General features: G+C 36.3%; 1 protein-coding gene across 1 annotated transcript in view; it reads right to left on the reverse strand.

Moving 5' to 3' along the window:
- The window catches only part of Adgrv1 (adhesion G protein-coupled receptor V1), a 595,268-nt gene that overhangs the window by 568,848 nt on the left and 8,231 nt on the right, over positions 1-18,189 (reverse strand). The window contains exons 5-13 of the mRNA XM_008829347.3: positions 16,670-16,783; positions 14,181-14,746; positions 13,556-13,832; positions 12,491-12,820; positions 9,823-9,999; positions 8,222-8,445; positions 3,505-3,631; positions 3,233-3,418; positions 2,248-2,428 (exon numbers count right to left, since the gene is read on the reverse strand). Of these exons, the coding sequence (XP_008827569.1) occupies positions 2,248-2,428; positions 3,233-3,418; positions 3,505-3,631; positions 8,222-8,445; positions 9,823-9,999; positions 12,491-12,820; positions 13,556-13,832; positions 14,181-14,746; positions 16,670-16,783 (2,182 nt within the window). The remainder of the gene's footprint in view (positions 1-2,247; positions 2,429-3,232; positions 3,419-3,504; positions 3,632-8,221; positions 8,446-9,822; positions 10,000-12,490; positions 12,821-13,555; positions 13,833-14,180; positions 14,747-16,669; positions 16,784-18,189) is intronic.

Genomic DNA, 18,189 nt, shown 5'->3' on the forward strand with positions numbered 1-18,189 from the left:
CCTAGGGGATAAAGGGAAAGAAGGAGCTCAAGAGAGGTAGGACCATAGGAGAAGGGTATTATTAAGGGAGAAAGGGGGGAAATGGGAGCACCTTAAGTGGGAAAACCATGATAGAGGGGTGAGACAATGCAAGAGATACATAGCTACTTTTGAAAACAAGAGGGAACCATATTACTCCTACAACATACTGACAAATTATACATAGCAGGTCAAGAAATATATTTCTAGGTAAATTAGCTGAGAACAACTGATCTTTGCCCAAGATTTATCTATATGACACACAGTAATTAAAAGTAGCAGACTGGTGGAACTAACCTTCTTGGATGTTTAACAGACATACTTTGAGGCCTATAATAATTTGGTCAGAGGGACATAAAGGACAGTTTTTGCTCCTAGCCCTCCAAGGTCAACTAGTTCCAGGGGACTATGAGCATCTAACAAAATGTCCTGTAATTGTGGTGGGTCACCTGTCCTCTTAATCAAGGAGGCTGAGGAAACCCCAGCAGATGGACTTGAACCAGTGTCCAGTCTACAAAGAGGAGGGTCAACACAGAGGAAATATTTCCTCCATGTTTCCAAGCGAAGCCAACCATGGTCGAGCAGGACCTTTGACTTATCTTCACATAGGTGGAACTGGTAAAAGAAAGGAGCCAGGGGCTCCTTCCAAGCCCATGTGACCCCTGAGGAACAGATCCTCAAATGATCTTAAGACTAAAAATAAATTGGTTTATCTGAGCCAACTGTATGGCCTTAAACACCCAAAAGAAAAGTATAACCAAAGATTAAAGGGGCCAATATAATTTCTTAAGAGTCCATATGCACAGCTAAATGTTTCATAACAAGCAACAATGCCAGATAGGAGAAACCTTCTTTTGAGTTGTTGGCCAGAGTGGCCAAAGGGACTCCCAGATAGTAACCCAGCATAGAATTGAGAAAATGAACGGCAGACCCCAATCTTATCTAAAGGAATATTGACAACTGATTGCTGCTAGATGAGGAACAGCTGACTCTCCTAAAACAAAGATCTCTAGATAGGCTGACTAGATTCACCAGAGGGGCAAGTAGTGGGGAATGGCTGGGGGTGCCAGCAACACAGCAGACAGTAGCAGGGATATCAAAGTTTAAGGGCTCTAGTGGAGGGAGGGAGGCTATGGGAGGGTACCATCTGGGAAGTGGGTGTATAGTTGAACAAGATGGTTTGGTTTGGTCTGTGTGATATACACTCACAAAAAGAAAATCAACAAATTTTAAAAAATGTATTATGTTTGAGGAGGAAACATGGAAATTTACATCATGCTAATTAGTAGAGGTAATAAACATTACCACTGACATCTACCCGATGACATACACAGGCGCCAAGGATCCAAGTGCAACCGATTATGACTAGTAATAATCAGATACATACAGATTAGAGATGCATGCGCCAACATCTCAGTGTTAGTAGCAAAGCAATGAGTCTTTCTGCAAGGAACAATCTATTCTAAAACGAAATGGAGATCTTTTTTAAAGGTTAAAACCTCATTTAATTTTATGTCTTATAGGGTTTATACTGAGTACAATATTGTATAACTAATAATTCAACTGTAAACCTAAAAATTTACAGCCAATTTTGAAAGAGATACATCTTAGCTCAGGAAATTGTTATTGAATATGTCAATGCTGTTGTAATGAAATGCTTCTTCTAAGTATGTGGTTATTAAAAAATTTAAATTAAAAAAAAAAAACTCTCTTGCCAGGCGGTGGTGCACACCTTTAATCCCAGCACTCAGGAGGCTTAGACACATGGATCTGCAAGATCTACGCCAGTCTGGTCTACATAATGAGTTCCAAGCCAGCTTGGGCTACAGGGAAACCCTGTCTCAAAAAAGATGAATCAGTCATCCATCAATAAATCAATCAATCAATAAAAAAGATCTCTCATTCCCTGCCACTGTAACCATTCTCCAGAGGGAACTCTTAGTTGTAGTGTTCTCTCCTTTTGACTTGACTTGATTCACTACTGATTGCCTGAGTTGTACTGTATTAACTGAAATCAAACTGTAACTGAAGTCATCAGAATCATAGCAATGTTATGAAATAAATCAAAATAGCTGTTGTAATTATAAGTTTTAAGGGACAAGTTTCCAAGCTACATGCATTTTGATGCCGAATGGAAAGCTGAAAATAGCTGGTATAAAATGAAGCAAAAAAAAAGATTACTTTCCTCTGCAGAAACAGAAGTAAAACATAGGAAACAGAATCATTTACCACTGTCGATATCATCTCCTTTGCTTTCATTTATTGTCCTGGTCAGGCCATCAGAAACAAAGTCTATGACCCCGTGCGGGTCATCGTTTTTCAGAATCGTTATGTTGACAACTGCAGCACCTCCCAGCTTGCTTTCCCTCTCACCATGGCTGCTGAGGACCACCCAGTAGTGCTCATCCAACTGCAAAGGGCATGCCAGATCAGCAAAGATGTAAAGCTTAGATGTTCACAGCAAATAAAACATAATGTATCTGATGGTGTTAATATGCTCAATTTCTCAGAAACATACAACTCACTAAAAAGACAAGAGCTCATAATATTTCTATTTTTCATATTTGCCTATTAATTGAGAGACACACTGTGCAAAAAAAATTATAAATGATACTATTCTAAGCTGTACTAATTCAAGATCTTTTCATTGATTATCTAGTACTCATCTAAACAAGAGTAAAGAAAGTAAAATTAATTTGAAAGCTTTATATGCACTGAAGTATAAACATAATGGAACTACATCTGGTTCTACTGATATAAAACAAACTTGTTTCCTTTTAAAAAGTAACTTTATAGCAGAACTTCAGTTCAAAACAACACCATTAAGAGTTCAGTCATTGGAGATCACATAAAATAAAACAATGTAAGTAAAGATAAAAGAGGGGAAAGCCGATCACACAAGTGAAGTCTCAGACTGGTTTGGAGCTGGAGACAGAACTCAGCCGTTAATAAGACTCACACTTCTAAAGGACAAGAGTTCGGATCTCAGATGGTTTGGTTTGTATTTCTTGTTGTAGGACACTTTTCTAAGCTGAATGATTCTTACTTTGCTTTTCAAAACTTTTCAAGCTTTTCAAGCTTCTTTTTAATTTTTCCAAATGTTAAATGCTTATCCTTTCTTACATCTTATTGCCAATGTTTTAAATATTTATATTCACAATGTGCCAGTCCTCTCAGCCTTCCACAAAAGCACGAGGGAAAAGCAACCTCGTACCTCTGGTGTGCCATCCAATCTTGCTAACAAGGTGATCACTATTTCCCTTTCCCCGGGTATAAATTCCAGTACCCCCGTGTTTCCATAGAATTCGTTGCTAGCTCTCGGTTCTACTCGATAGTGCAGAAACTGTTTAATGAGAGCCCCCCTGGATCGGATAATGTGGAGCTCCACGGATTCTCCTTCCTTTAAAAACAAAAATCCATAAAAGTTCAAATCCTTCTAGAACTTTCTTCTGAAGTTAGGAACACAGAATAAAGTTACATACTTACTTTTATAACATAGGGTCCTCGGGAATCAGGAGAAAATTCAAACACTCCTCCAGGGTCATCATTCTCCAAAATAATTAGGTCTCGGCTAGTATGTCCAGATTTCAGCACTTCACTATCTACATTAACCCTGGGGAAGTGAGAGAGAAAAAGGTACAGGCTACCTCTGGGCTTACTTCCGAATCCTGTAGACTTTGAAGACCTACAATGTGTATTGTTCTTCCAGATACTTAAAGAAGGCAAGTAAAATGTAAGCTTAAAGCAAATTTACATGCATTCAAATCACTTCATACCTAAATCACTTCACTCAAAACTTTAAGGAGGAAATATTTCTGAATGTATTATCTTTTTATTTGACTGAAATAAATACCACAGAAACTGTAAGTTACAAATATATTTCATTTGTATAAAGTATTGAATTTTACAGATTTTATTAGGTTTAGGAAAAGAAGTTTGTATCATGTAGTTAGAAAACATATTTAAACAATCTGATATGCTTCTCCAATACATATATTCTAAATTTTATGAACACCTAGATTTCTTTTAAAGTCTTGTTAAATAGGATTATGCTAATTAAGAATATGTAACAATTGGGTAATAGCCCAGACAATAAGAAAAAACAGCAGGGTTAGACTTTTACGGATACTTTTGTCTTTCAAGTATTTAGTATTTGTCTCAGTTTTAACCTCAAACTTTTTTTAGGATAAAAGAAAATATAAAATATGTCAGAAAAAAAGGAATAAAGTGGATCTGAAATGCTGACACATAATAATAATTCACATGTGTGTATATATGTAATAAAAAGAACTTTTTAACTTTCTGGTATTTGTGCTCAGTGTATAATTAGAATGATCAAAGAAACTGAGACTCTGAGATTTAAAGCCAGCAAGCTCGTAGGAATTCTGTCATGCAAGCTGCTCTAAAACTTTCCAAATGTCATTTCCTATTGAACAAAAAGTAGTCATGATCTGACCTCAAAATCACAGTAAAACCACAATTGATAGGTAGAAATATATATAGGTCAGCTTACTTCTATTTAATAAAAAATATGAACGAAAATCCTTCTCTGGCTTTTACAAAACTACAAACCAGTACCAAGCATGCTAAAGCCACAGAAGAGATAAACCAAACACTTATTATAAGTGTTTTATTATGTTGCAAATGCAGTCACCCGATACTCAGGGAAATGTTTTTCCAATTTATTTCTATAAATATCTTCATTGATTAAAATCTGCTGTGTCCATATAAGCTAGAAGATAATATAACTGGATGAAACTGCAAAGTATACAAATCCAATGTGAACAGCCAGCATGGTGGCACTCGCCTTTAGTCCCAGTCCTCAGGAGGCAGAGACAGGTAGATCTCTTTGGGACTGAGGCCAACCTGATCTACACAATGAGTTCCAGGTGGGCTGGGACTAAAGAGATCCTGTCAGAAAAATAAAAAACAGGAGCCAGATGTGGTGAAGTATGCCTTTAATCCCAGCACTTGGGCAGGCAGATCTTTGTGAGTTCCAGGCCAGCTGGGGCTACAGGGAGACCCTGTCTCAAAAAAGACCAAAATAAAATAAAATAAAAAACAGAAAACAATGTGAACATTAAATAAGTGAATTTATATTCAAACTTTCTTAAAATATGCTATCCTTAAGTAAAATGAAAGTCCTGAAAGATTCTTTATAAAATGCATACATAAAACCAGTGGAACATTTCACATTCTGTTAAATAAACTACAAGATTCACAAAAGATGTTAAGGATTTCACAAGTAAATTATAATAATTATTCTCTGGTTTATGTTTAACCTCTATGGAAAGTTAAAATTTTAACTTCTCAAAAATGTGTGATGACACGCCAGTTCTTAAACATTTCATTAAGTATTTTAGATGCATTCCTAATGTAAAACTTAGGATCAAAAGGCCCAAACACTTGATACAAGTCCTGTTGTCAGCAGAGAACGAAACCGCACACAGGCATGCAGAGCTGGGGGGCAGGCAGCATTTCTCAAGACTGCTCATGCGGATGGCAGCCTTTCCACAAAACCATCCCTCACACAACAAAACACTGAATCTCCAAAACAAGGCATTACTCTGCACACTTACCCAAAATACACGACAAATCTTTCAGTTTCTACCCTGTCAACACAGAAAGAACTGTGGGAATGGGGAAAGGGAGGCAGGTGCACCATTTGCCAAAATCTCACTACTTAGAAGCTCAGAATGGCAGGGCAAAAATAAAGCTAAGAAAGGCTTTCTTTCTCACCCACCCCTTCTCCACTGAGAGCTAGTGATTTTCTCTTTATGGGAACTGTGCACACTGAGTTCTTTGCTATTGACAAATGCTAGCAAGAAGTTTTCAGTTCCCACTTACGGAAGATGACCCCATGACCAGCAAGCATGTCAAGACCCATTCAAGACATTCCTTTCCCCGCCTCCTCCAAGCACTGTGAATGCTCAGAAGCCACAGCAGCTGAGCAAATTTCATCCAGCCAGACATAATTATTTAGTCGCTTTATAACTAGGTTTTAAAAACAACTTTATCCTTGGATCTATGCCAGTCGTTCTTTAAGTTAAAAAAAGAAAAGCTCTGTAGCAGAGAAATCTAGACTTTTCATTGTTTGCACAGAAATACATTCGAGAAGCCACAAGGTATCACGATGACTTTTAATTACAATTTTGTATCAGGAAATCTAAACACTAAACACTTTCCCATATTCCCAATGTATTTCATTTTCAAGCAGCCTTGAAAATGACATGCCAAAATGAAAAGCCCTTGAGCCTAACGTTTAAAGTCAAATATCATTTACAGAGTTATACACCACATACTAAAGTGTTCCTGAAGTAAAATGATGAAAAAAAATGTTTCTAATTTGGAGACAATTAAACAATTGAAATTTGTAAACAGTTCATGTATGGAAGGTACCTTTAATTGTTTAGTATCAGGTCAAATTTGTTTATACTTAGTTTAAATATAAAATATTTGAGTTTAACCTTAAAACTGTGAAATGTATCCTAATAAAGTATTAATAATTTTTATTGAAATATAATCACACTTACTAGCTATCATTCATTATTTCACTTAAGTTTTGTTAAAATTTTCAAAACTACCAGATTTTTGATAAAAGTCACTTCCAAATCATAAATTTTATTCTCATTTATCTAAACATTTCTTGAAACGCGTGAATATAATTTGTTTATTCTTGTTTGCACACTAATTACTAAATGAATGAAGACAAAACATTTTTGCTAATTTTCTCTATTTGAAAAGAACCATAATTTCTACCTTATGATTTGTTTTTCCATGTCTGCTGTTTTCATTGCAGGGGCAGTGAAAGAAAAGAGTCCTTTGAGTTACAGTTAATTTCAAATGTTCATTTGACAAGATCAAAAGTGACTACTTTGAAAGACTATGAAGAAGAGTTGCTGAGTTGCAGAGGTATAATTTCAGTTACCCTTTGAGTATTTAGTTGAGATCGGCAAAGCTAACCAAGTTTCTTGTGTATTCCTACAGCTTTGGTTATAATCACTGCTCAATTTGCATTAGTGTTCTTCACAACTGTCCACTGATTTAATTAATACTCAGACTTAAATTATAGAAAAACGGTACCTGAAAAAAACTAATTTCCAATTCATATTTCATTGAAATCCACTGATTTTTTTTAATCAAATGAAATGCTTTTCCATAAGACAATATAAAATGTACATTAGGATCACGTCACTTGGACTGCATGTGTTTAGCTTCCCTGTTCATTTTTGCTGTTGTACTGTTTGATGGAAGGATGGATGTGAATAAACATGTGACTCTGATCATATCCAAAATGAACAGTGGCCTCACAATAGATGTGCCCTCTGTATTCTGTATCTGCTCATTCATTTGAAACCAAAACCTCATCAATTTTGTAAAAGGAAATGTATAAAGGATTGATAGTAAATTTTAGAAAACTTTCCAGGTTTAAGCAACTTTACTACTTCATTCATGAAAAACAAAATTTCTGAATATGAGTTGTACAATGTCTTTACATCACAGTATCACCTGCATTAAAATAAAGTGGCATGAGGAAAAGCTTGGTTTTGCTTTCTGAAAAACATTATCATTGATTAAACACAATATTTTTTTTCATTTTTAGAAAGGATTTTCTGAATTACTAAAAAAAAAAAAAAAAAAAAAAAACCAAAAACAAAACCCTATGAGGCTATGGTTTTATTTTTTTCAATGAGAAGTATCGCCATTGAAATACTAAGCAATAGCTTATTACAGCAACTGATAGCAGATAAATTTGTGTAGTTTTTTTTCTATAGGAATAAAAATTATGTAATATTTAAATTCCATGTAAAAAATGAAGATTAATGTTTTATTTTCATTCGTGGAAAAGGTCTACTCTCGACCAGACATGGTAACCCACGCCTTTAATCCCAGCACTTGGGAGGCTTCCTTCTTTAACAGAGAATTGTAATTGGCTATGCTTCCAATTTTTCAGCTACATCCCACAAATTCTCTATATAATGCTTCTTCATAGGAAGAATAAAGGGTCACAAAATATATTTTTTTTTATTTTCTAAGCAAAAGCCAACAATAAATAGCAAAAAAAAAATCTGAAGGCCAGCACGATAGTTTTTAGTTCATATTTTTTAACATCATACAGGAGAAAAAGAGCTCAAACAAAAATCCAAATTATGTAAGAGAACTCAAACATACAAATGGTATTGTTTTCTACGTGAGTTATTACCTGTCCAGAGAGAGTGTTCCAGTTTCATTCATCTCTGGTATGTTGTCACCTTTGACTGTAATGTTGATTGTTGTGTCACTTTGCCCAGATAAAAACACAACAGAGCCATTAAAGGGACCTGCATCATCCACGGTCACTGTTTGTGAATTAAAGCCAGACGGCTTCAAACTCCAGTAGACAGTAGCCTGACCATCAGTTCCGTCTCGATGTAAGGGAATATATACCTTATTTTCAAAAAAAAAATAAACAGAAGAGCAATCACTGCTCAAATGTATGATCGGGAGTAATGTAAGCTTTACACGTACATGAAAATGTAATTAGCTGAACATATGTATGTACTCTGTATGAAGACAAAAACAATTAGGTGACATCAGACAAACAAAGAAACTTCTTTATGCAGGAAAATAATTTTAGGCACAATTTTTTATAGTTCTTGCTATCTACAACATTAACCCCACAAAAATGTGACCTTGAAATTATAATAAAAAGGCAAATCTATTAAAAAGCTAAAGAATAATATACAAAAATACATAATACTGACCATTCTGCTTTTCTGGCTAACAACAGCCAGAATCTGAGACCAGCAAGCAAAGCAAAATTCCTCGGAAATTAAAAAAAAAAAAAAATCCCTAACTGAAGGCTGGCCCTCGATGTCCTACTTCTGCTCCTGTCTCCTAAAAGGGGAAGATGGAGGGCCGAGGGGCCCAAAATTCCCTGAAAACTAACTTCTCTCAAGGGAACGGCTGAAATAGTAAATGTTGAGTTTTACAAAATAAACAAATAAGGCAATCCATTCCTAAAGAACAAACTAAGTGCTTTGGGGGGCTTTTAAAAAGAAACAGTATACTTTAAATATATATATAAAATAAAACAATTTTGAAAAATGAAGCTTCTCTGGCCCATTTATAGAATCTAGTAAACAGAGGAAACAGTGGTCACCACATTTTGACATAAAGCTTTAATAACAAAAGCAATTCTCATTTCTGAAACGACCTGCAAGCCAATGTAAACCAAATCTAGTTCAGAAGAACGTGAAGAGGGTCTTTGACAGATGGTGGCTCAGCAATGGTAAGGCAGGACAGACAGAGTCATTACTAAGTAGGCTTGAAGAAGATTCAACCAGGGCAATGTGCCTTTGGGGTGGGGGTAATGTGAATATGTTTTTATGTGTGTGCAAATACTAAATCTGCAGATATGTAAATATATGCCGATATATATTTATCATTTACTAAATGTTATGGCTCAACATTTCTCAACTTTGTCATCATCACATCTAGTATCAAGCGTAGGACCCAGCATTGTAATCTCAGTGCTACCCAAGATGGGCATGTGAAATGTTCAGAGGAGAAAGCCAACAATACTTGTGGTTCCACAACATGACCATTAAAAACCAGATTTATGAGGGCTAGAGAGATGACCCAACAGTTAAGAGCACTGGCTGTTCTTGCAGAAGACCCAGCAAACCCCAGAAAACCTTCACATAACTGTTGAAGGTTTTAATGGCTTACTACGTTTACATTGTTAACCTTATATTTAAAACGTAGAGTCTTTGCAGTCTTCAAATACATTAAGGCCATCAGCAAGAAAAAAAGTCGACTTACAATCTCAGCAGCAGAATCTTCTGGTTCATACAAAATGATTGGATGGTTGCTAAGAAAGCCAATTTCTCCATTTGCAAGGACCGGAGTAACCAATAAAGAAATATTTCTGATTTTCCCAAATCTAGGACTTATAGGTGGGATCGAGGGGATTATGTTCACCAACACCACAGTTTCCAACTAGAAAATACAGAGAAAAATAAGTACAGATAAGATACTTTTAAAAGTAAGCAAAACTTTTAACATCACAAAGTGACTAAGTAAACATGGAAACAGGTTGCCAATAACAAAGCAACTTCCAAGTCATGCCCCCTTCACCATCCCTCTTCCGTCTCCTGAACTGACTGCCAAAATCTCTTTGGATCCTCAAGTACGATTACCGTGTTCTTTCTGGGTACTTCATGCACCTTTTTAACAATCTTGGGATGTTTCCCTTGAACTCCAAATCACTTCCAGTGGGCATCACGCAAATGTCACACAGACACCATACAGACAGAATATCCCAACAGAAACCTCTATCTCTGTTCCAGACTGCCTCACCACTACCTTCATGAATACCACCAGCTGCCTTTCCCCCTTGTTACCTATGTCCAACTACCTTGAAATTTTTTTTAAGATTTTTATTTATTTATGTTTTATGTGTAAGAGTGTTTTGTCTGCATGTATGTAAGTACACTACATGCCTACATGGTGCCCATGAGGGCCAGAAGAGGGCAGCAGATCCCCTGGAATTGTAGTTAAGAATGGCATTAGCCTCCATGTGGATACTAGGAATGGAACCTGGGTCCTCTGCTAGAGCAGTCATTGCTCTTAAACACTAAGTCATCTCTCCAGCCCTCTACATTAAACTTTTAAATCCAAATCCAAAAAAAAAAAAAAAAAAATACTGTCTACATCTTCTGCCCATACATCCAGTCAGTCACCCACTCCCCATTTCTGCCAGACCCAAGTCAGTACCAAAGGCCATTCAGAGCTCTATCACTCACAATCTCTTTATGCTTAAAGAAATGCAATGTGGGGCTGAAGAGATGGCTCAACAGTTAGGCTGCACTTGCAGAGGACCCAGGTTCAGTTCTAAGGACCCACATGGCAGGTTCAGTTTCTAGGTTCAGTTCTAAGGACCCACATGGCAGCTCACAACTTCCTGTAACTCCAGTTCCAAGGGATCTGAGACCCTCTTCCTCTACAGGCATTGCATGCAGATGGTGCACTTATGTATATGCAAGCAAAGCACTCATACATACAAAAAAATAAAAATAAAATTTAAAAAGTATTAAAATGTGATAACCTTCATTGTTTTCTAATTTGAAGAGCCAGCCAACATTAAATGCATGGAAAACACTGCAATTCTGTATCATAAACGAGTGCACCATTTTAAACTTTGGCAATAACAATATTTTTATAAATAGAAATTGAGAAATAAGAGAGATGAGACAGAAGGATATGCGGCTTTTTTAAAAGTTGAAGGTTCTGGCTAGGCATGGTGGCTCACACCTTAATCCCAGAACTCAGGAGGCAGAGGCAGGCAGATCTCCGTGACTTTGAGGCCAGCCTGGTCTACATAGTGAGTTCCAGGCCAGCTGGGACTATAACAAGCCTGTCTCAAAAAAACAAAAAAAGTTGAAGGTTCTTGGATGTGATCCACAGTTAATGAAGAAACACATTTTTAGCATACTATTTAAAAGAAAAGTTTTCATAATGCTTTTTATCTCTAAAATGCCTCTCTTGTAATACATGAGAAACATTTATTCCACAAATTCCATTCTGATGTCATCCTTTCCAAATCAAGTCAGAGCAATTGTGAATCCCTGTCTCCTACCTCTCAATTCCAGTCTTCAGTGACTCCTCTCTATCATCCACTACAGTCCATTCACATTTCATACCTAGTGTGTTAGATGGCTTCAGTTGACACACCTGGTAAAGGGAGCCTCAAGTGATGAATTGCTCCATTGGACTGGCCTGTGGCCATGTCTGTGGGGCATTTTTTTGATTATTGAGTGATGTGGGAGGGCCAAGTCCACTGTAGGTGATGCTATCCCTGGGCAGGTTGTTCTATACTATATAAGAAAGCAGGTTGAGCAGGGGTGAGGGGAGTAAGCCAGTAAGCAGCATTCCTCCATGGCCTGTGATTCAGCTCCTACCTCCAGGTTCCTGCCCTGAGTTCCTACTTGGGCTTGCTCAGTGATGAACTGTGACCCGGAAGAGGTAAGCCAAATAAACCCTTTCCTCCCTAAGTTGGTATTGGTCAGAGTGTTTTGTCATAGCAATGGAGAAACAAACTAGAACACATAGTATATTTTAATACCTCCTGACTAGAATACTAATTTCAGTAGAATCCTTGTCTGATTCAGACTTATGTCATAGAAGCAGGTATAGGCCCTTCCTGGATACTCTAAATAACAGATTTTTTTTCCAGTATTTAAATCTTGTTTGTTTGTTTTGCAACAGAATGTCTCTATATAGCCCAAGCTACCTCCAACTCATGATCCTCCTGCCTCAGTCTCCTGAGCACTGGGATTACAAGTGTGCACACTGTGCCAGCCCTAAATAGCTTTAAATAATAAATGGAATCTAAAATGTAAATCAGAGTAAAATAAGTGTTAGCTATCTTGTGTAGATAAATACAGTAGCAGTTTAACCAAAAGTGAGATTATTTCAGCCATTACAGTACCTGCACTAGGAAGTGGGCCTCGTTCTGCAGGAATGCATCATTTCTGATTGGTAATTTTGTGGTGACTTGATTTTTATGTTCTGGAAAAAGGAGACTGTTTTTTCCAGATATATTTAAGATTCCGTCTTTTGCTCGCAAGGGGTCCACAGCTCCAGCAGGAATATAAAGTGCAGAATAAATCACCCTCACATCTCCTTTAGCTCCTCCTAGTCTTGTAAAACTCAAGGATAAATATCGCTCACTTGGACTGCTTTCAATCTTCTGGCTTTCCACAGGAAAAAAAGCTATTTGTCCATAAACGTCATCACTATCCTGGATGTAGAACAAAAGCTGCAAAAAAGGTGGATATTAAAGTGCAGAATTTTTACATCTGAGATAAAAAAACGCTGTATGTTCTAACTATTCTGAATTTTGTTATTTGTGTATACATCATGTCTAAAATGATCACTTCTTATGTGCAAGAGTAAAAAAGATAAATCAAAAACAAATTTGAAGATTTTCTACAATGTAAGTTTTGAAACTTTTTAAAACTATTTTTTTTATTATTTTTATTTTATGTGTATGCGTGTATTGCCTACATGTAGGTAAGTGCACCCATGTCATGCAATGCCTGCAGAAGACAGAAGAGGCTGTTGGATCACCTACAACTGGAGTTACGGACAGTTGTTAGCTGCTATGTGGGTGCTGGGAATTGAACCTAGCTCCTCTGTAAAAACAGTCAGTGTTCTTAACCGCTGAGCCATCTCTCCAGCCCCAAGTTTTGGAACTTTTTAAAGGGCAAAATATTATGGCTGGGGTTTTGGTTTGGTGGTAAAAATTTCACCTAGCATGGAGAAGTGCATATAGCCCTGGGTTCAATACCTAGCACTGAAAAAAATGAGAAAGTAAATGTTTTGGAGGTTTTTTTGCAGAAAAAACAATGTCGATCAAGAAAAGTAAACATCGTCTTTGCAAAACCAGTTTTCTTCCTGTCAGAACTAACCATAAATTTCTTTGCATATTTAAATTCTTTAGCTCTTCAGTAACACAGATGTACAGACAATAATAATACATGACAAAGGCTACCTCTGCTGGCTCGCTCACTTCAGCACCTCCTTGAATCGTGTGAGGTAGAATTTTAAGTAGGTAAGCCTCAGCCTCTTCTGGAAGATCATCGTTGATAACAGTTAGGAGAACTGATGCCAACATCTGCCCTTGTACAAACTGGAGGACCCCAGAAGTGGGTCCAATATCCTCTGTCACTGGTGAGGGATCGCTGCTGTTCCGTGTCAACACCCAGTTCACAGAAACATTCCCATGAGTGCCACCATTTCTAACCACTGTAATTTCTTCAAATCTAGAACTGTTTAGAAGAACATATATGGTCATATCATGTGGTCTATTTGCCTTTGATTGGATTTTCCCCAGTTTCAAGTTGGCCACCAGAAAATGCTAAAGAGTCCATCACAAAAAGCCATTGTTTTCAATATGAAAAGTAGACATGTATATGGGTTTGTCCTAGGAAACTACCATCATATGAATTCACTTTCATAATTACATCACACCCAAAAAGGAATCTGTAAAGCAATCATAGAGGAAATGACACATGTCCTAACAGTTCAGGATTGTGTCCAGTATCATAAATGTTAAAATTAAACCATATAACAATTCATTAAAATGATTATAGCAATAAGTTTAAAATAAATCATACCTCAATGTTATATCTTCATCAATTATAACTGGTCTTTCAAACAAAATACTGTTGAATGATAGAACTCCATAAGGTTTGTCATTTGGCTTAATGGTGACTTGTACAATTGAAGGGCCCATTAGTACAGCATCTCCCTGCAAGGTGTCCTTTAGCAACATAATGCGAAATGATTCTGCAATCTCTGGTACAGTGTCATCAATTATTTGAAATTTCAGTTGTGATTCATGAATAAAAGGTGGAAAAACAAGAGTTGTATTTGGCTGAAGATCAAGGAAGTCTACATGTTGCTGGGCATGTGCCGTTGAAGTCCCAGTCATAACTTTGTACCTGACTGAAACATCACATTCATTAGATCCAATTGGATTTCCATCCTTATCCTTTCCACGAACCACTGGAATGGTAAGTATCAGGTCTTCCTCAGGAACCAAATAAGCACTCTGAATGAATCTCACTGGACCATCATTTTTCTTAAGGATGATCTCAACTGAACTCCTAGAGTCATTCATCTCAGCTCCTCCTTCTACAGTTTTCAGTTGAATCAAAAATATCTCATCATTTTCTGGTACCTGTCAAAGAAATATAAGCAAAACATCATTAGCCAAAAATATCTGCAAGCAAGCCAAAATGTAAAAAAAATAACCAATTCAATACAATTACATAAAAATAAAAAGTAAAACAATTTAAGGAGAAAAAAGTGAGAGGCTTATTTAGAATCCACATAAGAAAATATCTTCCAAAGCTTGATTTGCTTTAGGTTAGGATGAGAAGTTAATCACTAATAGAGCACTGGCATGAAGCATTAATGACACAGTGTCTGATTATTTCTTCGAATCTTGGTCAGAGTTTAGAGAACTATAAAGCATACAAAGTAAAAGTACACACAAATTAACATCAACTTTAGAAGGTGTTCAGGATCATAAGGAGTATTCAAAGTCTAATAAATACCTATGAATCTGGAAAACTATATTGAATGCCACACAACTGCTAAATTTCAACATATGAATTGCTCTTACTTCTCTCCAAGTGATTTCTACTTCTGGAGTCAACTGCACAAATCAGAATTTCCAACATATGTAATGCCTCTCTATAGAACAGGATTTAAGGGCCAGTTGTGGACAAAATATTAACATTGCTAAAGGGAAAACTTGCTTATAGCTATACAGAAATCCCAGGTTTAACATCCATTGTTCAGTTTGAGCTCTTCATTCACTATAAATTCTATTTTATGAATGAAAGTGAAAACCCACATCATTTTACTTCTATTAACAGTAATATAACAAAGTAAAGCCACTTTCTAAAACATATGATTTGAAATCTTCTAAATTAAAAAATAATAATAATAACCCCAACACACAAGTTATAACCTGCTAACACCCTGAGATCTTAGAGGAGGAAGCTTCTGTTGGCTTCTTGAACTAAAATAACGAGGGTTACCAATGCTGTGGAAGATTTCAGAGTTTGCCTGAGAAATATGACTTTCTAATAATGTTTTCTAATGCATTTATTTTTTTTTTTATTCTTCAGGCATTTCTTATGTGGTTACAGGGTTTTTAGGTGGGTATATATTTTCATCTCTCTCCTTTGTTTTTACTTCCCCAGCAATGCTTGAATTCCTTTGTACGTTTTATTTTCTTATCTCACTCATGGGGACATCCTGCTACATTATTATTCAGATCCAGGTTTTCCTTTGCAACTGAGCTATGTCATATATTTAAATCCTCAGTAGATTCTACTTAAAATGTGAACATAAAATCTTTCCTATGACTGTGAAACTAAAAATATCTGAACAAAGAGGCCAGAGAGATAGCTCATCATGTAAAGGTGTTTGCCGCATAAGCCAAGCAATCTAAGTTCAATCTTCAGAACACACACAAAGGTGGAAGGAGAGAACTGACTCCACAAAAAGTGTCCCCTGATTTGCACATACATGCCATAGCACATCTTTGTGCACATATATACACACACAAATACACACCCATAAATATTTTTAAATCTAAACAAAAATATTCATTGCAGAATTCTCTTTTTACAGCAAAATGTTTATAGTAGTTGAACATCCCTTTCCCTGTTCAAATCAGAAATGATTAATAAAAACTAATACTCAGATTATACAATTCTTCTGTCTTGTATTAAATATTGCTGTCAATTAATATTCAAGTTCCTTTGTTTTAAGATACCAACGATGAAAGCCAAGGTTTTGCACATGCTAGACAAGTGCTTTGCCATACCTCCATCCCTATAGGTATAATTTAATATGAATTAAGCAAGTTATTAGAAAACTACGTTCCCAGAAAGTTACTCATAGCTAAAGGATAAATAGCACCATTTTACACAATTAACATAACAATAACTTTACAATTCAATTTCAATTCGAGACTGCACTCAAATCATATCAAATATTAAATGCAATTTAATATTAGGCACACGGTTCTCTAACAAGTCTGCAACACTGTGTTCTATCTCTTCAGCGTATTTTAACAATATCTCACCTCATCATCAAGTACTGTCAAGTTATGAATTACTGCTGCTCTGCCAGGGGGAAAGGTAATATTTCCTCTAATTGGACTCAAGTCTTCTTCAGGAGGATTTGGACCACCCAATACCTGCAAAGAAATACACAGTGGTATATTAAACACAAACTATCTCACAAAACAGAGAAAACATTAATACCATGTCATGTCTAAAGTTTAAAGATGCTTTAAAAGAATCACAGGACTCGGGGCTCAAGAGATGGCTTAGCAGTTAAGAGCACTGACTGCTCTTGCAGAGGACCCAGGTTCAATTCCCAGCACCCACATGGTGGCTATGAACCATCCTTAACTCCAGTTCCAGGGAAATCCGAAGCCCTCTTCTGACCTCCACATCACACAACATGGGTACACTCACATACATGCAGGCAATACACTCATACACATTAAATAAAAATAATAAATTTTTTTTAAAATAAGAATCACAGGACTTACACGAAGTCTGTCTTTCTAATTAAATCGAGATCTATAATGTCATTACACATTTGGACTATAATTTTAGTAAACTATGTTTTCTACAACTCATTTTTCAACTGTTGCGTTAAACCTGAGGGGAAAACTGTGGAAATATTTCTTCTTGGGATGGACACTGAACACCAATGAATTCCCTGGAGAAATGGAATCAAATTCCAGTTCCATCATTTACTGTGTGACCTCGGGCAAGTTATTTAATAATTCTGTGCCGCATTTTCCTCATCTTCAAAATGAGCGAAAAAAGAATTTCTACTTTGCAGGCTACATGTGAAAATGTAACAAAATTATTCATTTAGAAAGAATTTACCAATTATTTATCACTGCTCTCTTAGGTCTTAAATATAAAAAGCCGTGGGCAAAGCAAATTCCTCCCACATGGGCTTTTCAGTTAATGGAAGTGAATAAATAATAAGTAAATAACCATGCAAGTGCCAGGTGACAACAGATATTATGGAGGAAGAAATGAAGATGATAGGGAGGGAGGCTGAATGCTGGGAGGATGGATTTTTGTATGCAGCACTAATCAGTATAAGGCACTGCTATAAGTAATACAAAATGTTCCACGAATGTCACCTACAGTTGTTTAAGCAAAAAGATAAAAAGAAATGATACAGACCCAATAAAATATTAGGTATTCATGGATAAATTTAAAACACTATTTATTAACTTAGATCGTTTATCCATTCTGTAGTCAACTATTTTCTAATTTCTTCCACATTTCTTATTAGAAATATTTTCAAAAGTTTAACATCTAAATGCATATCCATGAGTGTCTGAAAAACCACTGAAGGATGCTTGTGTAGAACTTGCAAAACTATTGTATATGTCACTGTTTACAGTATATTTTATGCATTATTGTCTTACTAAATGTTCTTTTAAAAATCTCTGTGTATTTGTATGTGATGTGTGTACAAGTATATGTGTTTGTTGGGTGTCAATCCTCATCATCCACCTGGTTTGGACTGGTTATCTTTACTGATCATAGCTGTGCTCACCAGGCTGGCTTC

The sequence above is a fragment of the Nannospalax galili genome, unplaced genomic scaffold, assembly GCF_000622305.1.
Source record: "Nannospalax galili isolate Female #2095 unplaced genomic scaffold, S.galili_v1.0 scaffold173, whole genome shotgun sequence".
In the NCBI taxonomy this organism is placed as follows: domain Eukaryota; kingdom Metazoa; phylum Chordata; class Mammalia; order Rodentia; family Spalacidae; genus Nannospalax; species Nannospalax galili.